The 25,266-nt window shown below is 55.9% G+C and overlaps 1 protein-coding gene across 2 annotated transcripts in view; it reads left to right on the top strand.

Annotated features, from left to right (window-relative positions):
• SPSB1 (splA/ryanodine receptor domain and SOCS box containing 1) overlaps window positions 1–24,057 on the top strand; it is a 67,205-nt gene extending 43,148 nt beyond the window's left edge. For both annotated transcript variants that reach the window (XM_047726184.1, XM_047726183.1), the window contains exons 2-3: window positions 12,955–13,797; window positions 22,060–24,057. In XM_047726184.1, the coding sequence (XP_047582140.1) occupies window positions 13,104–13,797; window positions 22,060–22,187 (822 nt within the window). In that variant the 5' untranslated portion in view covers window positions 12,955–13,103 and the 3' untranslated portion in view covers window positions 22,188–24,057. The remainder of the gene's footprint in view (window positions 1–12,954; window positions 13,798–22,059) is intronic.
• Window positions 24,058–25,266: the final 1,209 nt, after the last annotated feature.

Raw genomic sequence — 25,266 nt, 5'->3', positions numbered from 1 at the left:
TCCTGGGGACTGCCACAGTGAACACAACAGATACCAACCTCTGCCCTTGAAGTTTGCGTTAATTGTTCAAAGGATCGCTAGCTAGCCGTCTCCCCTACTAGACCAAGCTCCGTGAAGGCGACGATTTCTACCTGTGTGTACACAGTAGGTGCCTAATAAATATTTTTGGAATGAATGCCGGCCCTAAGGCGCCTTATTTGGACTTGGGTGTTTTCCAAGTGTTCTTCAGCTGAACAGGTACGTTCCACCTCTGAGGTTGGATCACTTCTGCAGGCGACTGTCTTGCTGATTTTGCCCGTTCTTACTACTTTCCACCTGCAGAAGATGCTCTCTGCCCGCCAAGGTGAAACACTGTCGCACTAACCTGGACACCGACCACATGTGGCCCACACTTTCGCAAATCATCCACTTAGTTGGGGTCCTCAGGGACTAGGGAACAAGGAAAGGGTCTTGGGAAGCCCGTGCTTCCCCCCCGCCCCACCCCAGGGCTCAGCAGGTGCTTCTGGGATGGGGTGAGTATGCAACCCGGATACTCTGTAAGCACCTGCTGTATGCACATAGGCCTTGAGCATGGTCCCATTTTCCCAACTTCCCGTGTTTTTCATGAGTGAGTCCAGCCAGAGAGGGTCGTGGGAGGGCATGGTTCCCAGCCCATGAGGCTTAGGTCTCTCCAGGCCTGTGAGCAAGAATCCTCTTGAGAGCCCAAAAAATCAACCGATGGGAGCAGGTTTTCGTGTGGTGACAGGTCCCATCCAACTGTGCACCAGTCTGGGCCTTGCCGCTGGCTGGCGGGCACCAACATCGTCAACAGAGTGAGCAGGGTCTGCACCGTGGGGATGGTCCTGGTATCGCAGCGCGTGGCCTTGGCCAGCTCGGAGTGGCCTCGGTGTGGACTGGCTCTGTCCCCGAGCAGGGGCCTGGGAGCTCTGGCGTGGCCCTCCTGAGCCCACCTCAGTCCCCGAGAAGGGAGGGTGCAAATGGTGATCGCTGGGCCGTGGGGGTCCTTCCGTGACCTCGTCCTCGGACCAGGGAGCTTCTGTGTCTGTCGTCTGCCCCGCCCCCCAGCACACTGCGGGCGCGGCGCGGAGATGCAGGCACGCTCTCCAGATTCCTCTGGAGAAACTCGATCTACAGGTGCAGGGTCCAGGCTGCGGGTGTGCCAAACCACAGCTCTGCGCTCTTTCTCGTGGAGGAAAGAAAGGGGGGTGGGGTGGGGAGCCCTGAGCGCCAACTGCCCAGCTCTAGAAGACTCCTTATGCCCTGCATGGGAATGCCGTTGTCCGTGGCTCTGCGTGGAACCCTGGCTAACGGGCCTCCTTCCACCAGCCAGACCTCTTCAAGCTCCAGGCCTCCCTTGGCACTGCAGTCCCTTCCTCACCCACCTCCCGCCCTGTGGGTTTTGGACAGGTGGACGTTTGTCATCCGTGTATGCTTTTTTTGTTTGTCGAGGTGAGATGCACGCGGTATAACCATGGTTTAAAACAGTACCGTCCAGCGGCTTTTAGTATGCTCATGATACTGTGTGGCCATCGCTTCTGGCTAGTTCCAGAACATTCTTTCCCCTGCAAAGAGACCCTGACTCGTTAGCAGTCATTCCCACTTCCTCCACACCTTCCCTGGCTGCTGGCAACCACCAGGATGCCTCCTGTCTATGGAGTCACGCATTCTGGCTTTATCGTATCAGTGGCTCATACCACACGTGACCTTGAATTATATCTGGTTTCAGCATCAGTGTTTCATTTGAGGTTTGTCTAGGGTGTAGCATGTGCCAATCCTTAATTCTTCTTTATGGCTGAATAACGTTCCGTTGTGTGTGTGGCCCACAGCTGGCTTGCCCGTTCATCCGCCGATGGGCCTGGGGGTCCGTCCACGTATGTTTTGCCAAAGTAATAAAACAGCAGTAAGAAAATTCAAAAGAAAGCACGTCACCTGAAACACAGACACATTTTCAATTTTCTGGGTTCCTTTTCCTCCCTTTTCTTGCGCATGCCTGTGTAGTGTGTTCTAGATTCACTGTTAGGGCAGATACGGTTGGTGTTCTTCATTTCAGTTGCCATCGCAGACCTTTTTCCTTGCCTTTCCTGCCATGGTCCTCCTGGCCAGCATCTTTGATGGCTGCATAGTTCTCCCCAGTAGCCCCAGCGGGGGAGGCCGTTTCCTGCCTCCTTGCCTTACCCCCACCCTCCCGTGACAGGCTGGTGCCGTGGGGATCTGACACCTGGACCCTTGGGCCAGCCTAGAAGTTCAGGAGTGATTGATTCGCTGCCTTTGGACTTGCCGAGACTCCTCTTAGCCAGGGGTGGCCCAGGGTTTCAGGACTTTTCAAGTGGACAGGAGAGAAGGAGGAGGTCCAGCAACATAGAACAGGAAGTCTGTGAGCCATTGTGGCTTTAGAAATAGGGCTAAGTTTTTTTGTCGGCTGGCCTGTGAGGCGTGGGGATTTACCTCTCCCTCGGCATCCGGTTCAGTTCCGTGAAATTGCGCACAGGGAATGGTGATTAGGTTGCACTAGGAGACACAAGCCCTGATTCCTTTTAGAATCCTTTCCAAGTTCCTTGGCTGCACTCCAGTCGAGGTCCAGGTGACAAGTCTTCAGCCCGGCAGGCCGTGCAGAAATCTGAGCCCCTTTCAGCCCCCATAGCCAGTTCAAAGACCAGGAAGCCCAGTGGGAGGTTGCTTTGACATTTTATCTTCTCCTAAAAACGACAGTGGGGTGGGGGTTCTGAGGTCCAAGACTTTGAGAGTGATGCGGGAAGAGGGGGCCACCAACCCACGAGAGGAAGCTGTCTAAGGCCAGCCTGCTGCGGGAAATCCCTTATCCCACAGGGGACCACCGCTTCAAGCAACTTTGACGTTCATCTCTACAGACAAGTGACAGAGATGGTCGTACACAGGGACTAATATATTATGACCTGGGATAAACAAACTGGGAGACTGGCACGTGGGTGTGATCCTTGGCTCCAAGTGGACTGCCCCCAGAGGGAGAGGGTACACTTTAATGTCTTCTGTATTCATTTCTGGATTGCGATTTCTTACGAGCCTGTATAACATTTGAAATATTTCAAATCGAGATGGAACAAGCCGTGCTTAAAAAATGGCTGCTGGAAATCTGAGCCCAGAAGTTCATTCATATGGATTCGAGATTCCAAAATGTTGAGCTGTTGATGCCCTTGAACACACACAGCATCCTAACCTGGCGGAGGGCTCCGTGGAATGCAGACCGCTGGGCCCCAGACCCAGAATCTCTGGTTCAGGGGGTCAGGGGCGGGGCCCAAGCAGTCGCTTCTCCAGCAGGTGATGCTGACCTTCTAGTCCGGAGAACCCCCCCCCACTTTGAGAACCACTCCTGTGACCATAATCATTGGATACCACCCCTGCCGCCTTTTCCTCCTGGAGAAAATTCTTGGGACTTCCGCCCTGCTCTTGACCCAAGGAGCTCACATTATTTCATTTGCAGCATTCGAAGTGTTCATCCCCACACGGGGCTTCCTGCCTCCCCACATGGTTCCTGCAGCGCCGGGGAGGATGCCTGCCGTCTGGCCCCCTCTGGGGGACTGGGCTCCTCAGGCTGCCCCACAAGGCCATAACCGGTGCCTACCATGGTATTCCCTGGCTCACTGCTTTTTTGCACTAGACATTCAAGATTCCCATCCGTGTCCCCTGGTGTTAAAAGGGGGTTGGAGAAGGCCAGGAGCAGAGTGTCTTTAAGCACCTACTGTGTGTCTTAAGCACCTACTACGTGTGCCCAGTGCTGTATCGATTGCTTTAGCATCTCAATTCCACATCGAAGTCCTGAGCGTTGCCTTTCTCCTCCGTCTTCACCCCCGGGTACTTTGAGAGCATCACCTCTATCTGCAGGGTCGGAGAGACAGACCAGCCTTCTCACCCCCCTGGTAGCCAGCCCATTGAGTCTTGGGGTGACCTTTCCCAGCTCCCAAATCCCCCCGGAGGAGGCCAGAGTATAACCCGCTCCCACTCAGGCCTCCGGGCCCTAAAGCCTGGGTTCAGTCAGATTTCTGCTCCTGGGGATGATGGAGGCAGGTGACAGGGGGAGTCGCTCCAGGCCAGTGGGCTCTGGAGCGAGCAGGCCAGGGAGTGTCTTGCAGATACACCAGGGCTCCTGGGAGAACCCTTATTTCCCTGTGGAGACCCCTCTGGGCACCTGCCTCAGGGAGGGGAGGCTTCACTGCTGAGGCCCCCCAGTTCCCCCAGGGGTCCCAGCCAGGTCGGGGCAAGAAGGGCCCAGTGTCCCCAAGCCTTTTCCCTGGGCTCCCATGAACGGTCCCCTTGGAGCTGGCCGAGTGCAGCTCTCTGCTCTGCCTTCCTGGTCCCTGTCTCTGGGGTACCAGGCGGGCCCAGTCTGATGAGCGCCAGGCCCCCGTTGTAGGCTCCTCAGTCGCTCTCTGTCTTGGTAGACTTTTGGTTAGATCTCCGTGTGTCACTGCATGTCACTGAGGCCCTCTGAGAACAGGGCTTCTCATCCGAACGAGGCACAGGTAGTTGCCATCACCGCTTGCCTGGGGCTGCAGCGTGACTCTTTATTTTAATTTTTATTCTCTGTATGAATGTAATGCTGATTTCCCAGGGGCAAGGTTCAAATGATTTGAGCGCTTTCTGAAAGTGCCATGAGTAATTTGGGTCCTTCCGTAGGTGTTTACAACAGGTGCCTTCTTGGTCTTTTGAGGTCAGAGGCTAGGGTTCTGGACCGTGCGGGATTTTCTCTCCAAAATCACTCGTCAAAACTTCCCAGAAGGGACCAACGCTTTCTGTTGGTTCTAGGGGCAGAGCCTTACTTTGAACACAGCCTTCCCGGGTGTCCCAAGATGTCTCTCGTCAAGCGGGCAGGTGGGACAGGGTGGGGGATGTGCGTCCTGGCAGCGGTGACACCCCCTGTCAGGGGCTCCGTGGCCAGGCTCACAGGGAGCACTCCCCGAGCACGCCCCCTGCCAAAGCGTCCCAGCTCCCAGGAGCCCGAAACCCTAACGAGCAGGCAGAGCCGGTCAGCCACGCGGCCAGGCTGCGGAGGTTGTGTTCTGATGTAGTACCAGACCGCTCCGGGGGTGCTTCTCTTGCAAAATTCTGGGCTGCAACCACCGACGTGTGAGGTGGGGGAGGTGGGAGGAGGGAGTTTATTTGATCTTCAGGTAAAAGGAGGCTTTATAAATAGGTCACCTTGTTCCGCATCCTGAATTTCATTCTTTCCCCATCTTGGGTCAAAACAATGGTTTTACTGTTCTGGGGTCAGTCGGACACACGGAGGGGGACTTGGGCTAAAAGGAGGTGAGTGTGTGTCTGCCACTCTCTGGTTGCCCCCCTCAGCTCGTGCCCGTCCCCTCCCACCCCCACCACGTCCGTCTGCTACCCGTCACCTTGGATGTGTCTCTGTCAGACAGGACTACTCCTTCGACAGATTTTTTTTTTTTTCCTTAAACAACAAGATAAAAGGATGCTTTTTAGTAGAGGTGGGCTCCAGGGCTGATGGATCCCAAAGGGCTTTTTGGGAAGATGGCTTTAACTGAAGGATTAGTAGGCCCTGCCCATGCCAAGGGTGGCAACGCCGAGGTCCTCCTTCCTTGTCCAGCCTCCCCTGAGCACAGAACCGCTGTGGGTTTCAAGGTTCAGGACAGAGCAGTTCTGTTCTTATTTGGGGCCAGCGGAGACCGTAGCTACCCTATTTTTTTACCGGGCAAAATAAAATTGTGACTTAGAGACAGTGCAATTGGACGTCTTGGGAGAAATCATTGTAGAAATAACTTCCCTCTTTGGGATGGCCCCAGGGCTGTACACAGGGATTCCCATCCTTTATTTTAAATGCCCTCCTGCCAACTCTGGGTCCTTCCAGTGAATGTCCCCGGGTAAATCAAACATCTGTCCTGTGCTTGCGTTAGAAGAGGGGACACAAGTAATTGCTTTGGGAACAGCTTGTTTGTGGAAGGGTGAAGTCAGTATTTTTTCAGTCTTTATTCTTTTCGGTGTGTGCTTAAAAATCATTTCATAACCAAAGTAAGACATGGATTTAAAAAAATTTTCAATTCAAAAAACGTCCAAAGTCGGGACACCTGAGTGGCTCAGTCGGTTAACGTCTGACTCTTGATCTCAGCTCAGGTCACAGTCTCAGGCTCGTGAGTTCAAGCCCCACTTTGGGTTCCATGCTGGGTGTGGAGCCTTAAAAAAAAAAAAAAAATTCAGGGGCACCTGGGTGGCTCAGATGGTTAAGTGTCCGCCTTCTGCTCAGGTCATGATCTCCAGGTCCTGGGATGGAGCCCCTTGTCGGGCTCCTTGCTCAGCAGCGAGTCTGCTTCTCCCTCTCCCTCTGCATCTCCCCCGGCTTGCATTCTCTCTGTCTCTGTGTCCCTCTCTCTCTCTCCCTCTCTCTCTCTCTCTCTCAAATGAAGAGTAAAATCTTAAAAAAAAAAAAAAAGTTCAAAGTGAACGCATCTTTCCTCCCACCCCACCCTCCAAGGTTAACCATTGGGAAAGGTTAGCTGTTTATTCCTTTAGACCTTTCTCTATGGCTACAAACAGGTAAATGCACACAGATAGAATCTTCTTAAATTCTGTTCTTACAGAAATGGGAGCACGTATTGTTCTCCAATTTACTTTTTAAAATGTCACGACATAACGTTGCATTTGATGTCAGCAGTCTGAGGGGCTCCCTCTTTCCCTCCAAGGCTGGGGGGGTGCGTCACAGGGCAGTAAACACATCCCTGTGCTGGGCTCTTGGGTTTCCTAGACAGGATCCTGCAGGGATGGGGGTTGCTGGGTGTTTTACACTTGGGGGTGTATCTTGGACACACCCCCACACCTGTGCATGAGTGACTTTCTCCCACATTCTCTCAAGATCCCCCCAACCTTTTTAGCCCTGAGCACCCCACATGGCTCTCTGTCCTCCGTCACAGATGGTCCTGTGCCAGTATCCCTTGACTGTGTGACTCACAGAGGGAGATGAGAACACGGCACATCCGAGAACCGGCTGTCTGTAGCAGCGGTGGGAGCAGGAGGCTTTGGAAAGCTCATCTGCTTCAAGCCCACCTGGAATGCCATCGTGCACAGGTGGCTCTTATGGGTCTTGGAGCCACGGGCCATCCCACCCCATGGTGGCTGCAGAGTGGACTAGGTGGGATGCTTTTGCCCATTAGAGGGTCTCAGAGGCATCCCCTTTTGCAGTGACCCGTGAACTGACTTTTGACCTCTCGGAGATGAGGCATATTGGCATTAGTGAGGGAGAGATAAGGGGTGTTCAGTCGAGGGAAAGGGGCCCCACCGGCTCAAACCATAGGGCTTAGTGGCATCTGGCCTGATAGCAGACCCCTGTGAGTCCACACCCCTAGTCCCAGAGCTTCTCATCTTATCCACACGCAAAGTAAATGCCAAATCTTAAAGCTTCTAGAGTGTGTTTGCTCACGTCCCTCTGTGTCCCTCTTCCGGGTCAAACAAGTCCGTTTACACAGCCAGGGTGTAACATGCAGATGTCCCTGCCCTGTGGCTGTGAGTCCTCCTTCCCTGGCCCCGTGTGCTCCCCCACCGCCCCCACCCAGCCCTCCAGTGCTGGAGACACACACTCACACCGCGTGCCTGGCTTTGACGTTGGGGGCGGGTGCTCCTCTCTCTGTCCTTGTGGCACTCGGGGGTGCTGTACCGGCTTGGGGTGGGGAGGTGGTGAGTGGGAGGAAGGACCCAGCTGAGCCGGGAGCAGAGGGAAGTGGAGACTCGGGGGCACACTCAGTGTCAGTGACCCCCCACCCCAGCTGCTCCTCCCTGGGGGCAGACAACCGTGTGGCCCAGCTGACCAGGGAAAAGCCAAGGCCGTGTCCATTTCCGGAACCGCCTTGGGCGACTTTGACTGTGCAGAGCCCTGCGCCAGCCCTGGCCCTAGAACTTGACCCTAAACAAGGCACAGTTCTGTGTTAGGACTCGTGCGCTCTCAGACAGTTGTTGTCAGGAGCGTCCTTTCTCTCGGGCCCTTTCCAGTGCACCCTCTTATGGTTCTTTCTCTCCTCGGACCCTTTTTGGTCTTTAATCTGATTTTACCTGTAGAAAAATGTTGCTGGGAGCTTCCAACCCAGAACGACGTGTAAGAAGAGTCCTGGGACGCCTGGAGGGCTCAGTCAGTTAAGCCGCTCCCTTCGGCTCGGGTCATGATCCCAGGGTCCTGGGATCGAGTCCTGCATCGGACTCCTTGCTCAGCAGGGAACCTGCTTCTCCCTCTGCCTCTGCCTGCCTCTCTGCCTGCTTGTGCTCGCTCTCTCTCTCTGACAAATAAATAAATAAAATCTTTAAAAAAAAAAAAGAGTCCTACAGTTCGAGCTCCTTTGAACATTGCTTTGGTTCCATTTCAGTGCCTGTGCACACAGGGGTGTATGTGTGTGTGTTTGTGCATGTGCGTGTGTCTGTATGTACATAGTGCATTGTTACTCCTGGTTGCAGTACCCATCGTGCTGCCTTTGTGCCTGTCCGGGAGGGCAACGATCCTCCCACCCACCCAGTGGGCAGATCCCTGCCTCCCCCCGTGCCCAAGCCACGGGTCACACTGGAGTCCTTCTCACCCCTGCTCCAGGTGTGGCTTTGGTCTTTGGGAAGCCCCAGGGACTGAGGACAGGCGGAACAGTGTGTTATTTGGGCAATCAGAGGTTGGCGGGGCGGGAGGGATACAAGAATTTGTCTTGAGGGCTGGCTTGGGATGGCTGTGATAGGGACAGGCAGAGGTGGTCTTGGGGGCCCTGTGGTTCATGTGTGTCCGAGCTTTTGGAACGAGAGCTCCCGCGGAGGGAATGAGGGCGCTGCTGCCGGCACTGCCTGGACTTGCCTGGGCCACCCATCCTGCTCATTAGCCCTGACTCTGCAGCCACTGGGGCTCTGGGCGTGGTGTGGCTGCATGTGACTCCTAGGAGGTGGGGATGGCGGCAGGGCCATCTCTATCCTCCACCTCTCCTGTTCTAGGCCCGTGGGTCACTCCACCGCCACACAGCCACACCCCTGCAGCTTTGTTTCTCCTGAAGGGACAAGGTCTGGGTCCTCCTGATTCATGGGGATGCACTAAGGACTTGCAGAGTCATCCTGGGCCCTGACGCTCCCAGGACAACCCTAGGCCCTGAAAGGCCTGGACGTCTGCATTTGCCTCTCAGAAGGCAAGAGCTGGGGCCCGTGCTGCTGCTTCTGGTGCCTCCCTGAAGTTCGGTACCCACTGGGGACTCTCTCCTCGGCCCAGTTTTGACAGGAGCTGCACAGGCCAAACCAGCGTTTCTGTGACTCCACACCTGGGGGGTGACGTAACATGTCTGGGCATTTTGGAGATGGTGTCAACCGATTTGCCTGGGGTTAGAACGGGGGTCAGCAAACTATGGCCCCTGGGCCAAATCTGGCTCACTATCTGTTTTTTGTAAAGAAAGTTTTATTGGAACATAGTCATGCCCATTCATTTCTGTATTGTCAGAAAAGCCTAGAATATTTACTGTCTGGCCCCTGATAGAACACGTTTGCCAGCCCCTGGCTTGGAAGAGACCTTAAATTTGATCTGCTCAGACACTTGGGTCTTGGCTCAAAAACAGTGTCCATCACAGGGCCAAGTGCAGTGACCAAGAAGACGGATAACAGTGATCTTTGTTCAGTGTACAGAACACAGCCTAGAAAATAAAAATAACAAAACAAAAGGGAAAATGCCAGCTGTACTAGGTCCTTCTGGAACATTGTCTCAGTGGAGCCTGAGGAAGCGTGGGACGCCCGTCTTAATGGAGTAGCAGACGGAGCTTTGGGAAAGCTAAGGCAGAGTCCTAGGCAGTGGCCCGAGGCACTGTTTGGGTGAGCAGGTTCCCCTCAGGACCGGAAGCCCCAGCAGCCCTGCCGGTGGTGGAGGACAAAGTAGGGAGGTGCAAATGCGGGGGAAGAACCCTACTGGTCATCCCCAAGACGAGGCTAGCGGAGCTCCAGGAGACCCACAGAAGGGAGGGTCTCTGGGGCCACATTTAAAAATAGAAGGAAGGAGAGGGCAGCTGGATGGCTTCGCAACCTTGCATGGCAAGGAGGTGGCTCGGTATGGACAACAGGAGGTCTACGAGAAGGAAGTGTTGGCTCTGACCATAGCCTGGACGCAGGGTGGGAACAGGCAGGTGACAGGTGTGTAGAGAGTGACTCCAGCGTTGCTACAGTGCTTGGCCCGTGTCGGGGAGTCTGAAGGCAGGATGGCCCAGAAGCAGCAGAGTGGGCTGGCCCCGGCCCCTGGCCAGGCTCTGGGGTGCCCTTGCACGGGAGCCTCCCACAGGGCTGTGCACGCTCTTTCCTGTCCCCCTTCCTCCCAGGGACTCCTGCAAGACTTTGTCCTCAGTGGGGATGACGTGCGGGGTCCCTAGTCTAGCTCGGGGAGGCCCCTAGTCTAGACCAGGGAGCAGCCTGTTCTTACAAATAAAGTTTTATTGGAACTCAGCCATGCTCATTGATTTATGCACTGTCTGTGGCTGCTTGTGGAGTTGAGTAGTTGTCAGAGGCTGCCTGGCTGCAAATGTGGAACACTTACTGTCTGGCGCCATGCACAAGACCTTTGCTAATCACCGTCTTGCTGCAGTAGGAGTTCACATACTCTTACTGTGTGTATGTATGTACACATGCAGGTCCCGGCTCAGGGCCCTGAGAGTTCCCTCCCTCTCTCTCCTTCTCACCCCCATCACCCTTGCCTCACTCCACCCTTGACCTGCCCCGGCTCTCCCCACCTTCCCGGCTCTTCTCCATTCCCACCCCTTGCTCTCCAAGTAGATAAATTAACTTGTTGGAAGGACTTCTCCGCACCACCTCCCTCTCCCACACATCCTGCCTGCCCAGTGTCTCCCCCGACCCCCAGCCTCCTCCTCACTCCTCACCTGTGCCCATGGTGGGGTTGGGATCTCCTGCGCTGAGATGCTGGGACAGAGCCCACCGAAGGGCAGTGACCGCTTTGCTCCAGAAAGAGGGCTTCCCACAGGGTCCTGTACAGGGAGGTCGCTGGGCACCTGCCAGAGTGAGATGTCCAGGCAAGGATGGGTATGGATGCTTCCAACTATGGGAACTGCCCCTGCCCAGCTCAGGAGGCTACTGGAATGGAGTCTAGGGAGGCATAGAAGAGAGGAGTCAGGGAAGGCTGCAGCCAGGCGGCCCCCAGACTCTATAGTTATGAGGACCATGTTTGTACACCAAAACCCCGGCTCTCTCCACCCCCACACAGCCTGGCAAGCAGGTGCCAATGCCATGGGGGCCCCCTCTGCAGGGCCACAGGCAAGTCCTGAAGAATTTGATGGCTCTCAGGAGTCAATGGGCCTGAAGGCTTGAAATTGGGAATGTCCTGGGGCTTCAGGACGTGAGGTCACGATATCCACAGAACTTTCCAGAACCAGGGGGTTCCTCTAGCCACAAGGCACACTTCTGCTCTGTAGCAACTTTGCATACATTGGACACAAGAGGTCCTAGCCTGGCTCTGAAGAAATGACCATGCCTCAGGGAGGCTTCCATTCCATAGCAGAAAGGGGACGATGAGAAGCTTGATGTGCTCAGTGAGGGTGGGGAAGGGACACACACAGGAACATTCATCCTCCTGAGAGCCAGCCTCCTAGAGGCCTGGCCACCCTGAAGATGCGGTCCCAGAGGATAGAGGCAGCTTGGGACCGCTAGAAGACGCGATGAGAGGCAGCAAGCCCATTGCAGATCCCTCCCCTCCTCCCGGCTCCTGCTGGCTCCCATCCCAGATTCCCCTGCACAGCCTGCCCTCCTCTCCCAGCAGGTGCCCTGTCCCTGCCACCCACAGAGGGGCCTCCCGCAGCACCCCCCCAGCGGGCTCCTTTGGACTCTCTTCATCACAGGCACCCAGGCCCCTCGCCCCCACATGCACATTCAGTTCCAGTTTTTCAGCCTGGAGCCTACCTTCTCCCTTTCTGCTCGGTCCCAGGAGCCCGTGCCCCAGACCAGGCAGCCAAGAGTCCCACAGGCCAGGGAGGTTTGTGATGGCCGAAAGAAGCTCTTCCCCAGTGAGGCTCAGGAAACCCAAATAGCGTGTTCTCTTCCCTTCTCCAAGGCTGGACACTGAGGACAGGAATGGCAGGGGTGGTCGGTTGGCCCCACATTTCAGGCCCCCCTCCTTGGCACTGCCAATGGAGGCACCGGGACAGATACAGTGAGATCTCTCTGACTTCCTACCCAGGTGGGCTGTTGGGACCCAAGGGGCCAAATGTAGGCTGCTGGCTGAAGGGTGTGGCTGGGGAAAGTGGCAGTCCTTGAAGTGTTGGTCCAGCACTATGTGAGGGCAGGGGGTGAGAGCCTCTGTCCTCACCTGACCAGGGGCCAGCCCCGGGGCCATGAGAAGAGTGTCACTGGTGGCCCTGGGCCAGGAGGGACATAGGACTGGAGAGGTTGCAGCAGCCTTGGGGACCAGCAAGCCAGGGGACCCCTAGGGCCTCCCAGCTGAGCACCCATGCAGACCCCCCAAGTGAGCTTTCTGGCTACACTGGTCCCCTTCCCTAGCATGAACCCCCAGAAGCAGCTGTGCTAGAAAAGAAGAGGAGCTGGGAAATGGGGGCCTGCCCCTTCTGCTGCCTCTCACGGCCTCACTTCCCCCGGAAAACCGTAGACAAGGGAAATAAGTTTTCCCTTCCTTTGACCAAGGAGGATACCCACTGCCTCAGGCCCGATTCAGGTCCCATGCCAACTTGGCCTTCTGCCCTGAGAGACCGTGGTGGGGTATTTGGTGAGGGTCGTGCAGCCGACACCATCGAGCATGATGCCCAGCCCCGAGGCCCACCTCTCCACACCAACTCTTTCCTCACGGTAGTCTCGGGGACAGAGCCATGGCCGCAGCCTGCCCCGCCTCAGGTGTGCTCGGAGCCCCAAAGCCGGGTTGCTGGGACGTGTCTGCGCCGGCAGCCTCATACTCCCAACTTTCGCGTTCTTCCCGCACCTCTGCTCACCCAGCCTCCTGTTTCTCTCTCCATCCATCAGGCAACACTGAGGGCTCTGCTGTCTCCAGAGGCCGCCCACCACCCTTCCTTGGGACCACTGTCTGGGCCTCATCAGCAAACTGGACGGGAGGCCCCACGGTTAATGAGTTTGCCCCAGGAGTCCATGCAAAGGTGAAACCAAGGGCAAACATGGGTCAGAAGGTCACTGGAGGGATCAAGACCGTGGACATGAGGGGCCCCACGTACCGACCCCTGAAGCAGGAGCTCCAGGGTCTGGACTACTGCAAGCCTACCCGCCTAGACCTGCTGCTGGACATGCCCCCCGTGTCCTACGACGTCCAGCTGCTCCACTCGTGGAACAACAACGACCGATCGCTCAACGTCTTTGTGAAGGAGGACGACAAGCTGATCTTCCACCGGCATCCAGTGGCCCAGAGCACGGACGCCATCAGGGGCAAGGTCGGGTACACACGCGGGCTGCACGTATGGCAGATCACGTGGGCCATGAGGCAGCGAGGCACACATGCTGTGGTGGGGGTGGCGACAGCAGATGCCCCCCTGCACTCCGTGGGGTACACGACCCTCGTGGGGAATAACCACGAGTCCTGGGGCTGGGACTTGGGGCGCAACCGGCTCTATCACGATGGCAAAAACCAACCAAGCAAAACTTACCCGGCCTTTTTGGAGCCGGATGAAACATTTATTGTCCCTGACTCATTCCTCGTGGCCCTGGACATGGATGATGGCACCCTGAGCTTCATTGTGGACGGACAGTACATGGGAGTGGCTTTTCGAGGACTCAAGGGCAAAAAACTGTATCCTGTAGTGAGTGCCGTGTGGGGCCACTGTGAGATCCGCATGCGCTACTTGAATGGACTCGACCGTAAGTGTCCTGTGTTCTGTCCAGTGTGATGGTTCCTGGACTCCCTGTGGCCCTGGGATCCTAGCTGCGCCTGCCCAAAAATTTATAGTCACTGGAACTAGAAAGTCTTTAAGTAGCTATCCCAGCGTATTCAAATCCTCAGAGGCTGTTTTTCATGCCTCTGCTTAAATGAAGAATTCTAACTGGAGTCTGCCAGATTACCTGATAGCTTCTCGTGGATGGGTGAATGAATGGGTGGCTGGATGAGTGGATGGATGGATGGATGGATAAATGAGTGGTTGGATGGCTGAGTAGATGGATGGATGGATAGAAGTATGGATGGATGGATGGATGGATAAATGAGTGGATGGATGGATGAGTGGATGGATGGATGGATAGATAAATGAGTGGATGGTTGGATGGATGAGTGGATGGATGGATGGATGGATGGTTGGATGGATGGATGGGTAGATGGATGGTTGGATGGATGGCTGTGTGGGTGGATGAATGGGAAGGTGGATGGATGGGTACATGGTTAGATGCTCTTTGTTTCTGGTTGACCTGCCTCCAGTTTTGATTTGCAGTTGACCAAATTCTGTCACAGTAGCCAACATACTACTGAGCTGGGATTTGCCATTTTGGGGTTATGAGGACCTCTTACATAAATGAAAGCCAGTGACCTCTCTTGCTCATTAGATAGGTTTAGGGTCTCTCTCTTCTGGTGCCAGAGGCTTCTGAGTTGGTTCCTTTAGACCAGGTCCCCTGGGAGGGGCTTGTTCAGTCATGATGTCAGGAGGCCTTTGGAGAAGAACATGTGGATTAGAAACAGGTTGAATCAGCAATGATTTCCACCAGTCCTTTGGAAAAGGGAGTGGCCTTTCTCAGACCACACGTGAAAATAGCCCACATGTGGTGACATGTCCTAGTTTAGGAGGTAGAGGACTCTGTGGCTTCATGGCTGGGACCCATGGTGACAGGAGGTCCCAGAGTTCCAGAACTATCTATCCCCATGTTTGACCCTTAGTCTTCCATAGGTCCTTTCTACCATCTTCAGACCTCAACTTGGAAAGGGGGTGAGGCAGAAAGCTTTGCCCACCCATGTCTTGACCGTCCCTACAGGACAGCTTTGGCCTGGCACCCAGTAGGCCAGGTGAGCAGTCAGGGACGCCCTGCCGGGGTCAGAGCACAGATGCTTACTGTGGTCTTGCAGCGTCCAAACGTCAGCTTCTCCTACACCTCTTCCCTGCTTCAGCCTTGGAGAATGTCAGAGAAAATATCCAGGGACATAAGGCAGAGGGACCTCTTAAATGCTTCTCTTTGGAAGCTGCCACTACCCATCTTTCCCTTGCTCCTTGCCTCTGCCTTTGGCCTGGTGATGGCAATGACCTCACCAGTGCAGCCTAGTATCCCTGGGTCATCGGACTCCCAGCAGGGGCAACGAGCTGTGCCTCTGGCAGGTAGCCTCCCCGAGGAGGTAACTTCAGATCTGGTCTCAGGAACTGGCAGAGCAAGTTCTGTGAGTCTGTCTCCCTAGGTGATGGTAGTAGAAAGTCCATAGTCAAATCTGCCCTAGGCCGGGACGGGCAGGGTTTGGGAGAACCAGACACCTCCTGCCCAGAACCTAGGATCTCAGGAGCCCTAGCCCTGGCAGAGGAGTGACCGTGGCCCTCGGTAACTTACTGCCCATTCTGTGCAGATGGAGGAATGGGTTGCTGGGCTGCCCGTGCTGTCACTGGTCTGCTGGTCTCCACAAGAGCAGAGCAGCCATCACCCCTCCAGTAACAGGTGCATCAGCCCTCCCCGTTCACAGAGCCAGCTCTAATACAGAACACAGACCGCCCAGGGGCCCAGGGGGACACTAGCCTGTTAACTGTGGCAAGTTGGGGCACACCCCAGCAGAATTGTTCCTCTGCTGAGTCAGGGCAAGCCTCAGCAAAGGTTCTACCACAACAGTCCTGGAGGCCCAGATGGGCATCTTATAAAGAGACAGAGGCCCGTCGTCAGCTCTGCATCAGATGGGAGGTTGAGTGATTTTGTAATTTCTTGTCGGGAGGAAATGGAAAGGGATTAAGGGGAGTGGGAATGTGTTGCTGAGGGTTGCATCTGGGTTCTGGGTCTTGGGTGGAGACTCCAAGTGCCAGGTGGCTTGAGCCTACCTTGGATTCTCTTGATTAATGATGAGGACCCTCTCCCCCGAAATGTCATGCTATAACCCAGCGGAGTCTGCCTTCCTGTTGGGCAGCCAAGACAATTGCTGGGAGGCAGCAAGGAAAGGATTTACTCAAGAGGCAGTCAGACGAGGAAACAGGAGGCAAGCCTCAAATCCAGCTCCCTGAAGGGAGAGCCGGGGTAACTTAAAGCCAGAAGGAAAAGGTCTGGGTAAAAAGTTGCACAGGGAGTCTGCCACTGCGATCAGTCCCGTGAACTCTCTGGTTACTGGTTTCGATGAAAGGGAGAAGAGGCAGAGTGGCTATGAGGCTTGGGGGAGAGGAGTGGCCTGGACAACAGATGAAGAAGGACTTCTAGAAAGACAGAGGCGATGCCAGGTTGAGCACCGGGAGGGCTGAGAGGTGTCCATCAGCTGTGGCAACAAGGCCATCACTGGTGACCTTGACTGAAGTCGTCAGGGTTGGGTGGGGTCAGAAGCCTGACAGAGCACTGGGTTTGCAGAGGAGCGAGGAGGCTGGTGTGTTCGATTCGGGGGGCTGCTGGAACAGATGACAGCCGCTGGGTGCTTAAACCAACAGAATGCGTTCTCTTACCGCTACAGAGCCCAGACTACAAAGTCGGGTGTCAGCAGGATTGGTTCCTTCTGAGGGCTCAGGGGGCTCCTCCCCAGGCCTCCGTCCTGGCTCCTGCTGGTTGCCGGCAGTCCTTGCTTGTGGACACGTTCCCCCGTCTCTGCCTCCATCCCTACATGGCCTCCTGTGTCTGTCCTCATCTTACCGGGACACCAGCCATTGGATTCTGGGCCCAGCCCACCCCAGATCATACTCCAACATGACCTCACCTTAAGTAATGACATCTGCAAAGATGCTATTTCCAAGAGGGCCACATTCTGAGGCTCCAGGTGCTTCTGAATTTAGAAGAGGGGGGGTCACTATCCTCCCATTATATATATATAGAGAGAGAGAGAGATGTGGAGACAGTAACTCTAGACCATTCCCATGAGACCCCCAGGCTACCCCCTGAGGGGAAGGTGAGACAGTAGTCAGATGGGGTACCCATTGGGTGAGGTTGAAGGGCACCTAAGTCTTCTGCCCATGAGAGTTTGCCTTACCTTCCAAGGTCACTGAGGAACAGGAAATATCATGGCGAGACGGGGTCTGTGGTCCACCGGGAGCAGAGTGTGAAAAGCAGAAAGTCTGGCCAGGGCTGGCTAGAGACATCATCTCAGGGTCACAGCTTTGGAGGCGTTCTGACTCGTTAGCCCTCCCTGGGCTGTCTGGGAAGTCATCCTCACCCTCCCTCCCCACCCTGCCCCGCCCCACCCCACCCTGCCCCAGACACCAGGTCCTGACCTCCACAGGGAGCAGTGGTTTGCAGAGCTGGTCAGCCAGACTTGCTAAGCGGGGCCTCCCCCGTGCTGCAGGGCTCACCGCAGTGAACAGTCTGTAGTTCCTTCCCCTGTGCACCAGGCCGACACTCCCCAGCACTACCCCTGTCCCCTTCCCCTGTGCACCAAGCCCACCCTCCCCAGCAGCATCCCTGTTCCCTTCCCTGTGCGCCAGGCTGACCATCCCCAGCAGAGTCCCTGTCCCCTTCCCCCGTGTGCTGATCACACCCTCCTAGCAGAGTCCCTGTCCCTGTACTGAGGCCAGAGCCAGAGCAAAAGCAGAGCTGGTGATCAGTGTGTCCCTATGTGACCCCCCCCCACCACCATCCAGCCAGCTCTGACCACAGGCCACTTGTTCTGACCACCTCAGGCCTTGAGACCTTCTGGGGCTAAAGCCACAGCCAGAGGGACTGTGGTGTCACTTTCCTCTTTCCTGGGGTGAAGGGGTGGACAGGACCATTGTAGCGAGGAGACAGGGCCCACTGTGGCCTCCAGGCCTACCTGTCCCCTCCCTGGAAACGCAAAAAGGAAAGACCTACTTGCAAGCCGTAGGCTGGCCACCACCCAAGGGAGGGTCCCTGCCCCATGGGTCTTCCTTGCCCCCACCAGTTGTGACCGTGTCTCCTGCTAAGGAAAGCTTTCCTCTGCATTCCTCCATTTCCAAATTCTCCCTTTTACAGCTCCCAGATAAGTTTGGTGAGGTTTTTTATGATTGTGGGTTCAGAGAGGGCTCCGCTCTTTTCCTCAGGAGACTTTCAACTTGGTGGCCTCCTCCTGGGGTCCTCCAGGCCTCCCTAGATGCCCTCCCGGGGTGCCTCACCCAGTGGTGGATCCTACCTGCACCGGTTCCCGCTGCGCTCCAGGAAGCCCCTAGTCAGGGACGCTAATCACCTCTGCAGGGGCTTCCTTCCGGGGGAGGGAGGCCACTGAGGAGGGAAGGGGCCTTTCTAGGCCCCCTGTCCCCCGAAAGGCTGGCATATGAGGGCAGTAGGCTCTCAGAGTCAGGGGAGCAGGGAACCAGAATTGCCAAGCCACCCAGCCGGGCGTGAGGCGTCGTTTCCTGGCTGCCAAGAACAAGGGGTCGTGTTTTGTTTTGCTTCTTTTTTGTAAGAACCGCTTAATGTCGAGGGGAAACGCGCACATAGGCTGATGGTCCTCCACGATGGCCCACCTCCACCCATGACTTCCTAGAACCCATTTCACGGAGCATTTTCAGTGCAGGCTTCTTGCAGGAGTGAGCGGGAGGTCAGTCTCGGGACCGGTGAAGGCGCCAGGGTCGGGGGGGGACAGGAATGTGGCTGGATCAGGAGCGCTTCTTAACGTGAGTGAGACCCTCGCCCTTGACCTCACAGACCTGAAGTTCATTCCCTGAGCCCGTGAGCTAGTGCAGGGGCAGGCCCTGGAGGTATGAGTGGGGCTGTAGCTTCTCTGAGGAGTGTGGACGGGTCGGGTCGGCATGCTGGGCCGCGCACGGTCAGACAGGCCACCCAGTAATCATTCCTCCTAGAAACCTAGAAACGTGGAAATTAGCACAGAGACCCTTTCTCGACCTTCAGCTCCCATATACAGCACCTGATTCACTCTCCAAATAAACCTTGGACTTCCCTGTTTGGGAACGTCGAGGGTGGAACTCCAGTGAGCGCCTGGCTTTGTGGATGGAGCTGGATACAGAGTCAGCAGGCCCCCATCCAAGGCATTGAGGTGGGGAGGCCTTCTTGGGTTCCATCAGTGACCAACTGAAATCAGGACAGACATTTTCCATGGCCCGGTACCCACGTCCGGTTGTACTCCTGCTCTCTGCCCGACCTTTGGAAAGTACCCAGACCATGAACCCATGCATCGTTTGCCCCCTACAAGATCCAGGAGGGAGGGGGATGACCTGTGCGTGTGTTTGCGTCCCCCAGGAACAGACCCATCCATGGGATGCTTGCGTGACTGGTCTTATTTTCAGCTCATGGTGCGTCACTATATCTGCTGGCTGTGGCTTCTACAGCTCATCCTGGCAGGACTGGGGCGTCTGAAAGACACATCCCTTCTGGGCTCACAACCACTCTCCACCTGGATTACTCAGTGTGGTCCTAAGATGGTCAGGCTTTCCGGGGGAGTGGAAGGAGGTAGCCACAGGTCCTCATCCCTTGGCGTAAACCACAGGGGACTCTCAGGAGCTTCCTCCCCAAGCTGGTGTAGAGAGAGCCCAACTACAGAATTGGCTGGATGTGGTGCATGTCCACGTTCTCGCCCTTGGCTCTCCCCTCCCCTAGCCATTTCCCCATCCATAGATTGCAGGGCCACAGTCCCTGCCAGGCACCCCCTTCATGGTCCACAAGTTGCTGCTGGTGATGTTTTAAAGATTATTTATTTATTTATTTATTTATTTGACAGACAGAAATCACAAGTAGGCAGAGAAGCAGGCAGAGAGAGAGCTCCCCGCTGAGCAGAGAGCCCGATGCGGGGCTCGATCCCAGGACCCTGAGATCACGACCTGAGCCGAAGGCAGAGGCTTTAACCCACTGAGCCACCCAGGCACCCCTGCTGCTGGTGATGTTAATTTGAGGTCGGCTGTCACCAAAAATAAGGGAGCTGGAGCAGGGGGTGTGCAGGGCTCTGCCGTTTAGAAGCATTTCTTAGTGAGGGTCCCCATGGGATGCCTGGAAACCATTAAGCTAAGAGGGTATAATGGGAACTCCATCTCAACCTTCCCTCCGCAGCCCTGCTCGGCGCTCTGGCCACATTTAGTGGTGATACTTTCTTAAGGGTCCCCAACCAATCAGGGGAAAGCCCCTCTGCCTCCCCATGGGGGTCCAAACCACATTCTGGAGGGAGAAGGGCCCAATGTGGCAGATGGAGGGAGCTCCTGAGTGGAGGAGAGGAAGGGCCACACGTGCAGGATGCCACGATGGGGGAGACCCAGGGCTCCATGGGCTTGGGGAGAAGCCCACCCCTGCTCCCCAGGACTCTAAATGTTCACCCCTTCAAAGGGCGAAAGATAATTTAGTCATCCTTCTGCCTCTGACCGAGGCTCCCCTTGATCATCCTGAGCTGTCCAGGAATGGCCCCAATTCAAAGCTTTTCATGAAAAACACTGACCATTTCGGTTCCCTTTCCGGTCTCGCTGTGGCTGACGACCCATGGGAGATGAAGAGTAGTTGCCTTCTTTGAAAGCCGGGAATTTAGTAAATGTGTTACCAAGCCTGAGCCCGAGTGTGTTGATAACAGCTCGTCGGGATGTAATTCACAGGCGGTACCAGTCCCGTGTTTAAAGAGCATGACCACTAGGCCACCATCAGTGTGATCAGCTTTAGAACACCCTCATGGCCCCCCAAAAACCTCAACAGCCCTCACTCCCCCACTTCCTCCCAAAGCCTCCAGCTGTAACATTTGCTCCTCAACACTTGAGTTTTTTCAGTGTTATTTTTAATATTCTGAGACACACTTTGATCCCCTTCTCATTGAAGCATGGGGTCTCGAGGGAAATGCTGGGGTTTTTTTTCCCTCAGTTTTTTGACCACAGGGGAGTCTCAGTGTCAAGGGGAGACCCTGGCCAAAGCCACAGATGCCCGTCCCTTTAGCTCTTTCCGGATCCGCGACGCTGATCCTGAGCAGCTGCAGGTGTGCTCTCCAGGAAGCGTCACCTGCAGGGAGGCAGCGAGAGCGAGGCCCCCTCTGCCCCCCCAGAGGAGAGTTCATCTGAGACATGGGTTGCAGGGAGCCTCTCTTGGGGGAAGACAGGTGCAGGCTGTCTGGGGACATAAGGACCGAAGTGCTTACGCAGGCTGCGGCTAGAAATTCCTCTCAAATCCAGGCGCCCGAGGCAGCACTATGAGCCCTGCCTCAGTTTCCCCAGCTGTGAGATGCTCTGGCGGTGCCGGGGGTAGCCTCGAGGGTCCCGGCTGTGGAGGCTGGGCTGGCATTGTCACCTGCTCTGGCCTGGGCCCCTGACCTTCACCCTGTCAGGTGCGAAGAAGTGCAAGGACCTAGGGTTTCTGCGGATTCTGCCCCTTCAGGCCGTGGGATGGCCAGGCCTGCCTCCGGGCATTTCTTCCATCTTCCTTGGTGGCACGGTTTGGTGGCCAAGGATGTGGTGGCCGAGCCGGGCTGCCTGGATTGGGACCCCGGCACGTAACCTGGACGCGTGGGACCCCCTCTGCTTCAGCGCCCTCACCAGTGCGGTGGGGACGGCTGCGGGACCCGCGAGCGCCGGGCTAACGTGGATTCCCTTCCCGAGCGCCTGTGTGGGGTCTGGAGCTGGAGCCCGTGCTGGGACTGGCTGGCTTCCGTGTGCTATGGTCGGACACGCAACGAAGGCTTGTCGGGTGGGTAAGAGGAGGGGCCGCCTGGGCTCGGACCCGGCTCCTTCTCCTTCCAGCGCCGTGACCCTGGGCAAGTAATTGGGACTCTCTGTCCCTCAGTGCCATCTGTTTAGTGGGGACGATAATAGTGATGTGTCCCTGAGATTGTTAAGTCCCTCCTTACGAAGCATAACAAACTCTTCAATGAGTTTGCGTCTCCAGGGGGCTCACTAAGGGTGCCTGGCCCAGAGCAGGTTCTCTCCATGTTTGCCATTAACAGTTGATTGAAAATGTGAAGTTGCCTCGTTGCTGATTATATAGTAACACATCATAGTACCGCTAGGGTGGCTGTCACTGTTAGCATTGTTCCTTCTAGAGCCTTCTAGAGCCATCCAGAGCCATGCTAACCTGTCCTCGCTCTCTCCTCCGTCCCCCCAGCCGAGCCCCTGCCACTCATGGATCTGTGCCGCCGCTCGGTGCGCCTGGCCCTGGGGAAGGAGCGTCTGGCTGACATCCACACGCTACCACTGCCGGCCTCCCTCAAGGCCTACCTCCTCTACCAGTGATGCTCCACCCTGCACCGCCAGCACGCCACCACCCGGTGCCACCATGCCGTCCTGCCGCAGTGCCCCACACCTCGGACCGGCACCCAGCCACCTCTCCATCCCCCCCGCTGCCCCTGCCGGCTACTGACAGCTCGACGCAGGCTCCTCCATTCCCTGTCCCAACCTTGGCAGAAGCCCCCCGCGCGCCGTTTCCACAGTCCCTCTGCGGAAGAAGACCCAGAGAACAGACTCCTAGGAAGCCCTCCACGGAGCTCCAGCCCACCCTCGGGGTGGCACGAGGATCTCCATGCTCCCTGCCCCGACCTGGCAGGGCCCAGGAGGAGATACCCCGGCCTCCTCCAAGAGCATATCCCAGGGCCGCTAAGAGGTGCTCGGATGAGGGCTGGTGCTGAGGCCAGCGGGGCCACGCCGCAGCAGACCACACTCAGGACGTCAGAAACTCATCACGGACACTGAGGCAGAAGCCAAAATGGGACCTTCCACAGGCACACAAGCACCCACCATCAGCCCCGGCTGTCAGCCCCCCAGTACCCTGTATTTATTCTTTTAACAATAACAAAAGCCATTTATTTATTCCATTTAGAAAGGAAACCTTGTTTCGTTCCCCTCTCTCCGGAGTGTTCTGTTGCTTCCCTTCTACCCGCCCCTCCCCGGGATGTGTGCGTCTCCCCTGTCCCTCTCGTCGGGCTGTGGCTGTGGTGTGTCCTTACGTGGGCACAACAGTGTCTCCCTGTGGGTCGCTGGACCTACAGTTCCCAAGGGGCTCTGCTCTGGGTTCCTGAGCCCATGCAATATGAGGGCCTTGGGGGACCCGTCTGCAAGGGCTGTGGCGCGCCCCTTGTCTCCAGCCAGGAGACATCCATCTTTGCACGTGATTTTCCTTCTTTAGTCTTCTCTGGGGGTTTGCTTTTGCTTTCCCAGCTGAGACCTCCCATGCACATCCTCGGAAACTCTGGCTTCCTGGAGCCGGAACTAAGAAGGGAGGATGAGCAGGTCTCCAGCCCCAGGGAAGCCAGGGGCGCGGCGGGGCGGGGAGCCCAGAGTGAGGTCGAGGCCCCTCGGAAGCCATCGCAGGCCTCCGCCTCGTGTCCCCGTCCGGGCTCTGTGCCCAGGGGGAGCAGCCTCAGCTCGTCACGACCCCCCAGAGCCACACGAGGAGCAGGGCGGGGTGGGGCGAGGCAGTAAGTGGAGGAGGAGGACCCCCGACTCCCTGCCGCAGCCCCCCCCACGTAGCAGACCCCACCCCTGCAGCCGCGCTCACCGCTTCTTTGATCTCCAAGTCAGCTCGCTTCAAATCTGACTTCTGTTCGTTTCTGTACAGGTACAATAGATGACTTTATTTGTTTAAATGTTTAATATATATACATATATATTTGTCTGTAAGAATTACGTTTTAAACAGCTGCTGTAGGGTACCTTAAAAAAAAAAAAAGTCTTCCAGTGGAGTATATTTTTTAAAGCACAAAATTGGTGCCAAGTCTGGGTGAGGAATGTAAATCACCCCCTTATTATTTTGAATTTTTTTTTTTCAAGTCGGGGGAGAAACCTTACCTGTAAGACTTTTAAAGACTTTTCCTCACTTCTGTTTCAGGGTGGGTCATGTTCTCATGAATGTTGCACACAAGAGAGTTTTACTTACACAGATCCCAACCTTCCCGCCTTGACCCAGTGTCCTCCCGCCGGTGCTGGATGAATCGTGGGCTGTTGGTCCTTTCTCTGCCCCTCTGCCCCCCGGCTTCCCAAACCTCAGCCCCACCCTTCTCTCCTCTCCACCCAGAACCTTGTGACCTGTACAGTTTTGAAACTCCCGTTCTATTTTATGATGATTAATAATAGTAACCTAATAAAGGAAAGTTTATTAAAATACCAAACCACTTTTGAGTCCCTCTTTGTGCCTTGGGGGGAAGGGAAAGGGGTGTGGCCAAGCCCTCCCTGGATCCAGTTTTCAATAGATAATAAGGTGATCCCCTGGGACCCCATGGCGAGGATGGGAGGCCAACCAGAGCCCCCATGAGGAGGAGAATCCTAGAGAGGTGATCCTAAAATGTCTCCATCCCTTTTCAGAAGTTCGTGAGCCTGCAGCCCGGACTGAGCCTTTCTGAGCCTGATAAGAAGGATTCTGCCCATTGGTGAGACCTCTGGCTCATCAATGTCCTACAGCTTGAGTTGACAGTGGGCTTTTTAGGGGCAGAGTAGAAGCCCGAGGGGGCATTCTCTGAGTCCAGGCTCTGCACATGCAGTAGAAGGAACTGGTCCTTTACTCACTTTTGTGTCCCCAGTGCCAAGCATGCAGTGACACTGATGAGCTTTCTCAGGGAACCTATTCTCCCCGCTGCTGTGGGCAGGATCCCCCCAACCCCATGACCTAGCAGAGGAGACGGGAAAATCCGGCTTCTTCAGCGGATTGCTGAGTGATATGTGAATAGTCAAGACATTTACTAGATACGATCGCATGTCATGACTAGTCTGCAAAGAATTGGCAAGAATGCAGTTCAGCTCCCCACGGACCCGTCAGGATCTCCTGGTGCTGTGAAAAGTGGCATGGTCTGGGGGCCTGGGAGCCCTTGAACCGAAGTCCCCTGTCCCTTTCTCCGCCCGCCTCCTAGCCAGCTGTCCTCAGACCACCTGCCCTGGCATGCCCCTGGGAGGTATTGGCTAAAATGCATGTTTTCTCAGAGCTCTGCCTGACCTGAACCGAATCAGCGTTTCTGGGGCCAGGCCAGGGATCTGCAGTTTTCTCAAACTCCCCAAGTGACCTTGCCTAAGAGTTTGGAGAGCACTGTTTGTGGCTGTGTCAGCTCTTTTTCCTGACAAGTTGCTGAGGAAAGGGAAATTCTTTCAGTGTGTTGGTGGGTTGGCCCAGCGACGAGCAACAGGGACTCCTGAGTCAGACCTGGGTTCAGATCTTGGCTCCGACCCCTCCCTTGCTGTGGGCTCTTGAATGATCCTCCGTCAAATGGCAGTCCTCACAGTGCTCATCTCGTAGGAGGGTAGCAAGGGTGAAATGAGGCTTTCGAACAGGGCCCAGCACACCAGCAAGTGTGCAAACAGATGCTTTTAAAGCTCATGCACTTCTGTTC

The sequence above is a fragment of the Lutra lutra genome, chromosome 4 (genome assembly GCF_902655055.1).
Source record: "Lutra lutra chromosome 4, mLutLut1.2, whole genome shotgun sequence".
Taxonomy (NCBI): domain Eukaryota; kingdom Metazoa; phylum Chordata; class Mammalia; order Carnivora; family Mustelidae; genus Lutra; species Lutra lutra.
Note: the sequence above shows the minus strand (reverse complement) of the source record. Positions and strands in the feature narration are given on the sequence as shown.